General features: G+C 43.6%; 1 protein-coding gene and 2 long non-coding RNA genes across 4 annotated transcripts in view; 2 read left to right on the top strand and 1 right to left on the bottom strand.

Annotated features, from left to right (window-relative positions):
• Window positions 1–3,993: 3,993 nt before the first annotated feature.
• LOC123078222 (uncharacterized) overlaps window positions 3,994–12,768 on the bottom strand; it is a 35,207-nt gene continuing 26,432 nt past the window's right edge. Inside the window, exons 8-9 of one of the 2 annotated variants that reach the window (XM_044500645.1) lie at window positions 4,609–4,685; window positions 3,994–4,483 (exon numbers count right to left, since the gene is read on the bottom strand). In XM_044500645.1, the coding sequence (XP_044356580.1) occupies window positions 4,423–4,483; window positions 4,609–4,685 (138 nt within the window). In that variant the 3' untranslated portion in view covers window positions 3,994–4,422. The remainder of the gene's footprint in view (window positions 4,484–4,608; window positions 4,686–12,768) is intronic. The other variant, XM_044500644.1, reaches the window with a different exon arrangement.
• LOC123078224 (uncharacterized) lies at window positions 4,905–6,360 on the top strand. Its single transcript, XR_006437191.1, has 3 exons — window positions 4,905–5,401; window positions 5,475–5,712; window positions 6,125–6,360. It is a non-coding gene; the product is annotated as an uncharacterized lncRNA (long non-coding RNA).
• On the top strand, window positions 6,432–7,053 carry LOC123078223 (uncharacterized). Its single transcript, XR_006437190.1, has 3 exons — window positions 6,432–6,496; window positions 6,619–6,740; window positions 6,839–7,053. It is a non-coding gene; the product is annotated as an uncharacterized lncRNA (long non-coding RNA).

A 12,768-nucleotide genomic window follows, 5' to 3' on the forward strand; every position in this document is an offset into this window, starting at 1 on the left:
GCCAATACCAACAACAATGATTTTCTTAGCACTTTGATTGCTCCTCTTACCGATGTTGAATCTTGTGAAATTAATGCTGCTTTGCTGATCTTGTCATGAAAGATCAATTCGCTGGCCTTCCTAGTGAATATGCTGCTGCCCATCTAAATAACTTTGTTGATTTGTGTGATATTCAAAAGAAGAAAGATGTGGATAGTGATATTGTTAAATTGAAGCTATTTCCTTTTTCGCTTAGAGATCGTGCTAAAACTTGGTTTTCGTCTTTGCCTAAAAATAGTATTGATTCTTGGAATAAGTGCAAAGATGTTTTTATCTCTAAGTATTTTCCTCACGCTAAGATCATCTCTCTTAGAAACGATATTATGAATTTTAAGCAACTTGATCATGAACATGTTGCACAAGCTTGGGAGAGGATGAAATTAATGATACGTAATTGCCCTACACATGATTTGAATTTATGAATGATTATATAAAAAATTTATGCCGGATTGAATTTTGCTTCTAGAAACCTTTTAGATTCGGCCGCGGGGGGCACTTTTATGGAAATCACTTTAGGATAAGCTACTAAACTCCTAGATAATATGAAGAAAAGCTTGAATTGGAAGTTTCTATCCTTAGAAAACTTTATGATGAGTGGGAACCTACTATTAAAATTAAAATTAAAGATCATGAATGCTATGCTTTGTGTGATTTGGGTGCTAGTGTTTCCACGATTCCAAAAACTTTGTGTGATTTGCTAGGTTTCCGTAATTTTGATGATTGTTCTTTAAACTTGCATCTTGCGGATTCCACTATCAAGAAACCCATGGGAAGAATTAATGATGTTCTTATTCTTCCTAATAGGAACTATGTGCCCGTAGATTTTATTGTTCTTGATATAGATTGCAATCATTCATGTCCTATTATTCTTGGTAGACCTTTCCTTAGAACGATTGGTGTAATTATCGATATGAAGGAAAGGAATATTAGATTTCAATTTCCGTTAAGTAAAGGCATGGAACACTTCCCTAGAAAGAAGATTAAATTACCTTATGAATCTATTATGAGATCCACTTATGGATTACCTACCAAAGATGGCAATACTTAAATCTATCCTCGCTTTTATGCCTAGCTAGGGGCGTTAAACGATAGCGCTTGTTGGGAGGCAACCCAATTTTGTTTTATTATCTTGCTTTTTATTTCTGTTTAGTAATAAATTTTTGATCTAGCCTCTGGTTAGATGTGTTTTTTATGTTTTAATTAGTGTTTGTGCCAAGTTAAACCTATAGGATCTTCTTGGATGATAGTTATTTGATCTTGCTGAAAATTCCAGAAACTTTCTGTTCACGAAAACAATTGTTTAAAATCACTAGAACGTGATAAAATACTGATTCCAATTGCAGTAGATCAATAAACAAATTACCTAGGTCGTCCTATTTTGGTAGATTTTTCTAAGTTACAGAAGTTTGCGTTAGATACAGATTACTACAGACTGTTCTGTTTTTGACAGATTCTGTTTTTCGTGTTGTTTGCTTATTTTGATGAATCTATGGCTAGTAATAGAGCTTATAAACCATAAAGAAGTTGGAATACAGTAGGTTTAACACCAATATAAATAAACAATGAGTTTATTACAGTACCTCGAAGTGGTGTTTTGTTTTCTTTCGCTAACGGAGCTCATGAGATTTTCTGTTAAGTTTTGTGTTGTGAAGTTTTCAAGTTTTGGGTAAAGATTTGATGGATTATGGAACAAGGATTGGCAAGAGCCTAAGCTTGGGGATGCCCAAGGCACCCCAAGGTAAAATTCAAGGACAACCAAAAGCCTAAGCTTGGGGATGCCCCGGAAGGCATCCCCTCCTTCGTCTTCGTCTATCGATAACTTTACTTGGGGCTATATTTTTATTCACCACATGATATGTGTTTTGCTTGGAGCGTCTTGTATGATTTGAGTCTTTGCTTTTTAGTTTACCACAATCATCCTTGCTGTACACACCTTTTGAAAGAGACACACATGATTCGAAATTTGTTAGAATACTCTATGTGCTTCACTTATATCTTTTGAGCTATATAGTTTTTGCTCTAGTGCTTCACTTATATCTTTTAGGGCACGGCGGTGGTTTTATTTTATATAAATTATTGATCTCTCATGCTTCACTTATATTATTTTGAGAGTCCTACAAAACAGCATGGTAATTTGCTTAAGTTGTGAAATTAGTCCTAAAGTGATGAGCATCCAAGATAGGTATAATAAAAACTATCATATAGAGTGCATTGAATATTATGAGAAGTTTGATACTTGATAATTGTTTTGAGAAATGAAGATGATGATATTAGAGTCATGCTAGTTGAGTAGTTGTGAATTTGAGAAATACTTGTGTTAAAGTTTGTGATTCCCGTAGTATGCACGTATGGTGAACCGTTATGTGATGAAGTCGGAGCATGATATTTATTGATTGTCTTCCTTATGAGTGGCGGTCGGGGACGAGCGATTGTCTTTTCCTACCAATCTATCCCCTAGGAGCATGCGCGTAGTACTTCGTTTCGATAACTAATAGATTTTTGCAATAAGTATGTGAGTTATTTATGACTAATGTTGAGTCCATGGATTATACGCACTCTCACCATTCCGCCATTGCTAGCCTCTCTAGTATCGCGCAACTTTCGCCGGTACCATACACCCACCATTACCCTCAAAACAGCTACCATACCTACCTATTATGGCATTTCCATAGTCATTCCGAGATATATTGCCATGCAACTTACCACCATTCCGTTTATTATGACACGCTTCATCATTGTCATATTGTTTTGCATGATCATGTAGTTGACATCGTATTTGTGGCAAACCCACCTTTATAATTCTTTCATACATGTCACTCTTGATTCATTGCATATCCCGGTACCCCGCCGGAGGCATTCACATAGAGTCATATTTTGTTCTAAGTATTGAGTTGTAATTCTTAAGTTGTAAGTAAATAAAAGTGTGATGATCATCATCATTAGAGCATTGCCCCAAGTGAGAAAAGGATGATGGAGACTATGATCCCCCCACAAGTCGGGATGAGACTCCGGACGAAAAATAATAATAAAAGAGGTCATAAAAAAGTGAAAAGGCTCAAATAAAAAAACACTTACACCGCTCCAGCAAACCTGTTCGTGGGATCCAACGACTAGATGTTCGAGGAATCGACGAGGAGAAGACGACTCAGAAAACGTGATGCCCCAACTCTACTTCCGCTGCATGGCAACGCGCGACTAGTGATATTGATCTCGTGATCTGTCTCCATTAGCATGTTCCTGATTAATCTGCGCGTAGGAAAATTTTATATTGCAGCCAATGCACCTAGCACAGCCCAACAGCTAGGGTTGTCGGGCAACTAAGGGCAGAGGGAAGATGAAATTGGGAAGTGGACTGGACGGCCCCATTGAACGTGTGACATTAAAAAAGGAACGGGGGAGGTTGGGTGGCTCACGTGCAAGGCCTCCCACCCGTGTGGAATTAAATATGAGGTAGGTGGTGGTTGGATGGCCAACGTACGGACCAAGCTAGACACCAAGCTAATGTGCGTCATGTTCGAGCGGACACGCAACAGTTTGTCTGGTGTTTAGACCGGATATGCATCCACACGGACACGTGAGAAAACCAGACAAAATGGGCCGGCTTTACCCTCGTCACTCCATGTCAAGCAGCAATAAGGTTTATCCTCTTATTACAGTACGTGAACCGGTAATTCTGCAAATGGATCTCCTGAGCTCACGGTTCTGTAGAGTCGTCTTGGTTTGTCCTCTTATTACTGTATGTGAAGCGGTAATTCTGCAAATGGATCTCCTGAGCTCACGGTTCTGTAGAGTTGTCTGAAAACGGTTTATTCTGCTTCGCTTAACATTCCGCTCGTCTCTTGCACGATATATTTGGTTGAAATCACCTAGAGCCAACCACTTGGCCCTCACTGGTGGCTTTTGCCCTAAGAGTTTTTTAGTGCCAACCGTAACAAGAGTGAGAACAAAAGTAGCTTGGGGAAGTATGAAACTAGTTTATCGAAATTTTTAACGATAGACTACAAGAAAGTGTTGTCATCCTATTCATGCTTCTACTGAATGTTTAAGAGCTGCCGGTGTACAATCTCTGAAACATTGCAACGCCCATGATCATTCACTAATGACTAGCCGAAGGTGCAGAGGGTTCCTCCGGCTTTGGCTTGGTGAACGCCTTCTGTTTCTCCAGTGTGGGTGCAGAGGGCTCCTCTGGCTTCGGTTTGATGAATGATTTCTGCCTCTCAAGTTTAGGAATGGACGCCACCGTGTTCTTCTGGAGAGCATCAGCACTTGCCTTATTGTCTGGCTGATCCCGAGGGCTCACCAGCTGCTTCTGAAGGACATCAAACTTTGCTGTTGCCCAGGGAGCGGTGCCTACATTCCCACCAGAACTTGGAGTATCGACCGTCAGCGATGAGATGGCATCTCTTGACGAAAACCATGTGTAACCACAGGAAATACATTCAAGCTGAAAAAAAGAGGCAAATTCAATGAGACGGTTGTGACAAATTCAGGCTTATTACAATCGTGTGAGGGAAGAAAATTGATAGAATGATAGATGAAGTTTATCCTTCAGAAATCAGCCTTGCATACACTTCCTGCAGAGGAAAAGTGCTTGCGAGTCCACTTCTTTGAGTTAACAACTCTCCAGGCCTCCTATAGATGAGATACTGTACAAACAATTTGATTTGAGATTCAACTACAAGAACTCTTTTAAGTTTCGATCTAGCAAAAGTGAACTGCCTTTCCAACACATGCTCAACAGCCACCCTCCAGTAGGAAGCCAAACCAAGTAACATTATAACTAATACTGTTGCCAATGTATCTTCACGCTTTCAGCATTCGCTAACAAGTACACCGTATGTTATAACTATATAGTTATAGTTGACTACTTGTTCTAGGATTTGATAATGCGTTGGTGTCACTGAGCATAAATTCAGCAATATAACGAATCGGTTCACCTAATATGGATGAGCGGTAAGGCATTTTATTCACAATAGTCTCTACTATTAAAGGGGGATCGAACGTCGTGATGGTTCGACCTCCCCTCGTGGTTCGACCTCTCCAGCCTCGTACGTAACTTGTGCCCGTGAAGGAAAAATCGGACCTCCTCACAACCCCTCCGTGCACGATAGAAAAAAAGAAAAGAAAATAAAACAACCCACACGTACGCACGTCCCAACTCCCACCTCCCACCCCCTTCCACCAGACCCCTCGCTATCGATCCCGTGTCTTGCAGAGAGGAATCACCGCCGCCGGCCTCCTCCTAGATTGAAGCGGTGGATCCGCATCTCTTCTCTTCATCACCGAGTCCATGAGGTGCTCGATGTGGCAGGGGCGACGAACAGGAGTGCCGCATCAATAGCAGCGACGAACGACGGCCCAGGTAATGCCATCTCCTTACCCTCGCTCCACCGCATCTTCTCACGCCAATCAGTGGATATGCAACTGCAGCCCAGACTTGGTGGCCGAGCAGCAGCGACCTCGACGCGGCGCATGCGTGGTAGCTGATGCACGGCACAGCGACCGCGACCAGGACCGGTGGCGGGAGAACGGCGACGGCTGACAAGACCTGGCGTGACGGCCATGAAGATATCGACTCCGACGACTCGCCTCCGTTCAACAGCGCCCTGCTTTTCCGCATCGCCTCCGTCAAGCATCACCTTCTTTTCCGCGCGCACAGCACCTCGGTCACTGGTAAACCGCTGTATCTCTGTACTCTTTTGGCAGTCTGGATTTAGGAGCTCTGGGATTTGGAGAATGCACGAGCTGGAGTTGGGGAATAGCTCGGGCTTCCTTCAGAAGACGATAGGTCTTGTTTGGATTTTTTTTAGAAGAATTAATTTGATTTGGATGAGACTAATCAGTACGTCATGTGGGCCTCCAATCGAAATTTGTGGTGGGAACTTTCCTTCCATTCATCTTCTAATCAGATTTTGATATTTGTGCCATTGATTTGAGTGCTGATGAAGAGCTTTCTATGGACGAAGAGTCAACAATGCATTGGCATTCTCCAAGTCCATTCCCTGCTTTTAACTATTCAACTTTCTTCTCTCTTTTTTTGGAGAACTAACTTCTTTTCTTTGTGAAAAAACTATTCACGAATCAGAATCATCGAATTCACGAACTGCTCATCGAATTCACCCCACCGAACTCGATTCGTAGGCACTACCGAATCGCAAATCCCAAACCTGAATCAGTGGACTACGAATCCGGTAACTATGGCAGGGACTGGCAAGTGGCAACATACGTCTGGTGGCGTAAAGGACGACGGGTGGTGGTAGGGCTATGGGCGGAGCCGGTAGACGGAGGAGGTTGCATGTGGAAATCTGGCATGTGGCGGCATAAAGGTATTATGGTTTGATGTTTGCTTTTTACCTAGATGAATACTTATAGCACTGAATTTATGAATGTAAGCGTAAAGGACGACGGGTGGTGGTAGTGCTATGGGAGGAGCAGGTAGGGCTATGGCGGCATAAAGGTATTATGGTTTGATGTTTATTTTTACCTAGATGAATACTTATATATAGCACTGAATTTATGAATGTAGATTTATAGTATTGTGTTTTTGATGTTTACTTATTGTCGTAATCTCATGTATAGGTTGTGTAGAAATCACTCAAGTCTGCTTTTTATTGTGGAAGCTCGTTGTATGTGTAAAATTATTTATACTCTTGGTCCCGGCGCACGGAGCCTACAACACACCGAATGTTCCTGCTGCTGCTGTAAGCATTTCATTTGATTATGTTTTCACCTGTTGCTGCTGTGAACATCAATTATCTTTACTACTGAGTCTATCATATTTTGGTTATGTTGATGGCAGTACCAAGCAGGAAAACACCAGAATAAGTTCAACTTGGGGAAGAGCATGAAGGTGATGAACTCGCTCGGCGGCTTGTACCGTGTTTTGTGCTGGAGGAACATAAAAATCTCCGTTTCCTCGTTACTTTATTCTGATGGTTTATTTGCCATATGTTAGATTGGCGAGAGGTGGGGTACCAGAAAGAGGCGACGTTAAAATCGGTGCCAGTGACGACGACGGTGGACACAATGAGCTTGGCGACAGCGGCTGCCGCAACATTGTTGTACTTGGAGCCCATGCTATCCGAGCTCGACAATGCCAATAGCTCAGTCCTTTAGCGTGTTCATTGACAAGTTGTCCGTACAGTACCTTGGCGTCAACAACCACGGCCATGATGACGGAGTCGTGCTGGCCGACTGCCCTGCTTCCATGGGCCGAGCAGTCTACTGGTTTGAGATGACCATGAGGACTGCTGGGCTCAAGGGGTTGAATCGGGTTCACCACATGTGGGGTGGCAACCTGGGTCAGCTAACTTTTGTTGGCCCTTTTTGCTATTTGGTATCTCTAGCCTGGTTTTAGTGCTCTGACAGCACTTAACAATGCTAAACTTGAGACCAAAAGGAGTTGTAAGAAGTGTTCCTTAGAAATTGTACACTAAACTGCTTGCACGTTTTCATGCATGTCGGCACTCATCTTGGAGCACAATTAAATGGAAATCAGTAGCAAAAATACAATCTGCATAGTGGTAATCTAATCCTAGAATTTGGCTTCATTTATATATTTCGAAGTGGTTCCATGATTTTATATTTTGCGTACTATGTTCACACTAACTTTTTACCTGGGATTTTAAGTGCGCGAACAGTTGATATGGGTTACAATTGAAACTTACATTCGTTCTACTGAATAGAAGAAGTGGCTTCTGATTTACTAAAATTTGTTAAGAGCTATAGTAACTTTATTCTGTAGCAATCAGTTAATTTAGAAGTGATATTTCCCCCTTGCTTTGAAGTGAATGCAAATTTCGGGGCATACTCTTATTCATTGCAAGCATCACTAAGGGCAACTTCTGGAACTTTAATTTAATCAAAAGAATACTGAAAAATACTATTTGCATTAATTTTCTACTCCCTTTGGTACACCATGTCTTATAAATGTGATGCAAATTGTTGTAGGTTTAGTTTTACATTACATTCTCCTCCTTCCCAGATCACAAGTGTCTATTTCAATATATTCCCTTTTTTCTATTTTACAAAATACACTTTCCACCATGGAAGTGACATGTGTTATTCCTGAGAACTAGTTTAGTTTGAGTTGATACCATTTATTTTTTCTTTTCCATTATTGTTAACAACATCTCCTTGATTCATAGGTCGTACCTTCTGCTAGACTGTTTTATTTTCTTCATTGGAAGACTTATGTAATACTTGATGTCTTTTTTGTAATAGAAACTTCATCTTTGCTTATAGTTTTGTTGGTGTTGTTCTGCGCATGATTCCTTAATTCGAATAGACAGTTAAAATTATGATACAATATCATATCATTCTTTTGGGAATATCAAAAGAGTAACTTTAACTTCTCAGCACACGTGCATTTTTGACTGCTCTTTGTAAACCAGAACATAAGAAAACCAACAGCCAGTTAAAGATTAGCCAGATTAACGCAAGTGATTTTTTGTCTTGTTCAGTGATATGCATTTCATCAACTATTGTTTATCGCCATTGCCGGCTGTAGTGATACTCCAAATGGAAATGAAGTGATCAAAGTCGACAATTCTCGCCATATGGCTTGATTACCGTAAAATTTACTACAAATCTTGACCTCCGTTGTGTTGCAGTAATTTCCTCGAGATTATCTTATTAGCATGCTATCATTTTTACAGCCTGACAAAAATAGGTGAATTGTTGAACTTCAGACTGCAATGGAGGTGCACTGGATGAACCGGAGGTGATCATTTTGGTCTGTGCACGTATGTTCTTCTGTTAGGTCTAATGGTGCCTGCTTAATAGATCAAACAACCACATATAATATTTGATAAAGCTTTCTTCTTATAAACATTTTATATGCATAATCGAAATCCAACCCTTTGTTGTGGCACAAACACACTGACATCCAAAGAATGGATTAAGTGCTAGGGAGAAGGGAGGGCCAAGATGAGCTGTGTAGATGTCCTTGGTGTAACTAGAGCGTTCTTTGACCTTGTTAGAGACTTAGTGATAGAGCAATAAATTATTTTGTTAGGATAATAAATTGTGTGTTAGGTTATTCTTTTATATGGGTGATTTTAATCCCGAGGTAGGAGTGTTTGTACAAGTGGAACTATGAGCTCTCATGCAATGTTTAGAAAAAAATGGCGACTGATAGGCGCCGGTCGACCGGCCGAAAGTTGGGCCGGTCGCCGCGCGGCCGTTGGATCTGCAGCTCGAAAGTCAACCGTCTCTCCCTGTCATCTCCCCGAAATCAGATCGTGCGCACACCTTCTCTGCCCCCCACGCGCAGCATGGACACTGTCCCCCGGCCACCATCCTGGCCTACCGTAGCAGATCGCCGCCGCTCACCGTCGGACAGATCGCCGCCGCTCGCCGTAGCCTTGCCCCCTCGTCTGATTCAGATCGCACGCACACGTCTCTGACCCCCACGCGCAGCGCGTGCCCCGGCCACCATCCTCGCCTTCCATAGCAGATCGCTGTCGCTCGCCATCGCCGCAGATTGCTGTCGCTCGCCGTCGCCGCAGTGTTGTGATTGTAGCCTCACCAGTACTCACCGGTTGCAACAAATTTTGCACAGATTTCCAGCAAATCCAATGACTGTTTCCAGCAAAAATTCCGCGAGCGTCACCGTTTGAAGCAAAAAATTCCGCCGGTTCGAGCAAAAACTGAAACCACTTCCAGCAAAAAATTCATTGCACAATGTCTGATTGAAGCTTTTTGCATCTACGTTGAAGCTTTTTCTGTCCAATGTTGCGATTTCTTTATTTCATAGTGCCCGGTTGAAGCTTTTTCATCTAAGAGTAGAAGCTTTTCTGTCAACGGTTGTAGCACTGGCCAGCCCCAGCTTCCGCGCCATCTCGGGTTGAAGCTTTTTCATGGCCGGTTGTAGCTTTCTCGGATGCCGCTTGCAGCTTTGTGGTTGCACATGTTAGGAATAAGCAACTTGTATTCCCATGAGGCCATAGGCCGATATATATATACATGTACAGGTGTGGAACATATGCAGGAAACCCCTTATACAACGGGATAAATACAAAGGGATACATGACTTATATTATAACTCTAACACCCCCCTCAAACTCATGGTGGAGGAACAACACTGAGTTTGGAGAGATAAAAGCCATGTTGTGCTCTAGTCTGGGCCTTCGTCAGGAAATCTGCCAACTGTAACTCGGAAGGCACATACTGAAGAGCAATAACCTGATCCTGCACAGCAGCGCGCACATAGAAAGCATCAACACCAATATGCTTGGTGAGCTCATGCTTCACAGGATCGCGCGCAATGCTAATAGCACCTGTACTGTCAGATAAGAGCAGAGTCGGTGTAGTGACAGAAACACCAAAGTCCTGAAGTAACCACCGTAACCAAGTCACCTCTGCGGTCAAAAGAGCCATGGCTCGCAACTCAGCCTCAGCACTCGAACGGGAAACTGCAATCTGTTTCTTCGTCTTCCAGGCAATAAGAGAACCGCCAAGAAAAACACAGTAAGCAGAAAGCGAACGGCGATCAGAAGGATCACTAGCCCACGTAGCATCCGAATAGGCCTGAAGCTGTAAAGAACTGGAGCTAGGAAAGAAGAGACGGTGAGAGATCATGCCCCGAAGATATCGGAGAACACGAAGAAGATGGCTATAGTGAACCGATGTGGGAGCAGAGACAAACTGACTCAGAATATGAACCGGATAAGAGATGTCCGGACGAGTGACAGCTAGATAGACAAGACTGCCAACGAGATGACGATAACGCGTCGGGTCAGGGAGAGGATCACCATCAGTAGCACGGAGGTGAACATTGAGCTCCATAGGAGTCTCAACAATGCGCTCGTCAGTAAGAGCAGCACGAGCAAGAAGATCCTGGATATACTTCCTGGGATATAAAAAAGCCATCAGAGGTAGAGAAGACTTCAATCCCAAGAAAGTAGCGAAGAGGTCCAAGATCAGACATAAGAAACTGCTCACTAAGATGGGCCTTTACAAAGGCAATATACTCGGGGTCATCCCCAGTGATGATCATGTCATCAACATAGAGAAGAAGAAGAGTCCGACCACGAGGAGAAAGGTGAATAAACAATGCTGGATCATGAGCACTTGCTGAAAAACCAGCAGTAGTGACCACAGAGGCAAAACGCTCAAACCAGGCGCGAGGGGCTTGCTTAAGGCCATAGAGAGAGCGACGAAGACGACATACCATGCCATCAGGAACAGAATACCCAGGTGGGGGCTGCATGTACACCTCCTCACGCAGCTCACCATTAAGAAAGGCATTCTTAACATCAAGCTGAGATATAGACCAGTGGCGTGCAGAGGCAACGGCAAGAAGTGTACGAATAGTGGTCATATGGGCCACAGGCGCAAAAGTCTCGTCATAATCACGACCATGCTCCTGCTGAAAACCACGAGCCACAAGACGAGCTTTGTGACGCTCAAGAGAACCATCGGAGCGAGTCTTAACCTTGTAGACCCACTTACAAGTGATGGGACGGACTCCGGGAGGAAGAGAAACAAGATCCCAGGTACCAGTGCGTTCAAGAGCAGCAATCTCCTCTGCCATCGCAAACTGCCATTCAGGATGAACAACAGCCTGACGATAAGAAGTTGGCTCAAGAACAGCAGCACTAGCGGTGGGAAATCCAAAGCGATCAACAGGCGGACGAGGACGAGAACGCAAGCCATAAGTAGGCTGAGAGGAAGAGGACGACTCATCCAATGAGGCATCCACAGGTCGTGAACGACGAGTGTAATGCTGAGGATAAGATGGAACAATAGAAGGAGGAATCGCCAAGGTAGGATCGGGGGGTGGTGACGAAGAAGTCACCGGAGAGGAAGGCGTAGAATCCTGTGACATGCTAGACGAGGAGACCGGAGAGGATGGTGGCTGCAAATCGACGAGAGGTGGAGAAGCAGAAGGAGTGGAACGAATAGGCACAGGCGCGACGGGGGTGATAGGTGAGTCAGGAAAAGTGAGGAAAGAGATATCCTCCACTGAAAAAAGCGAGGAAGATGGGCGTGGGTAAAAGGGACGAGACTCATCAAAAGTCACGTCTCGAGAGATACGCATCCGACGACCGATAGGATCCCAACAACGATAGCCCTTATGCTCATCACTGTAGCCTAAGAAGACACACTCAACAGACTGAGCGGTCAGTTTGGTGCGTTCGCGAGGGGCAAGAAGAACATAGCAAACACAACCAAACAAGCGAAGCATCGAATAATCGGGAGAACGGTCAAAAAGATGCTCAAAAGGAACACCACCCTGCAAAGCAGCAGACGGCTGAAGGTTGATGAGATAGGCAGAAGTGGAGATAGCCTCGGCCCAAAAATGAGGCGGAAGAGAGGCAGCGATCATCATCGCACGAGCCGTCTCAAGAAGGTGACGATGCTTGCGCTCAGACACGCCATTCTGAGCATGAGCACCAGGACAAGAGAACTGGGCAAGAGTACCCTGCTCAGCAAGGACACCACGCAACATCTTAGAGATATACTCGCCAGCGGAGTCAGCACGAAAAACACGAATGGGTGAAGAAAACTGTGTATGAACCATGGCAGCAAAACGCTTATAAATAGACAACAGCTCACTACGAGAAGTCATGAAATAAAGCCATGTGTAACGAGAGAAATCATCTATGAAAATAATATAATATTTATGACCACCTTTCGAAGAAAAAGGAGCCGGACCCCATACATCAGAATGGACTAAATCGAAAGGACGCTTAGACACTGACTCACTATGTGAATATGGTAACT

The sequence above is a fragment of the Triticum aestivum genome, chromosome 3D (genome assembly GCF_018294505.1).
Source record: "Triticum aestivum cultivar Chinese Spring chromosome 3D, IWGSC CS RefSeq v2.1, whole genome shotgun sequence".
In the NCBI taxonomy this organism is placed as follows: Eukaryota; Viridiplantae; Streptophyta; class Magnoliopsida; order Poales; family Poaceae; genus Triticum; species Triticum aestivum.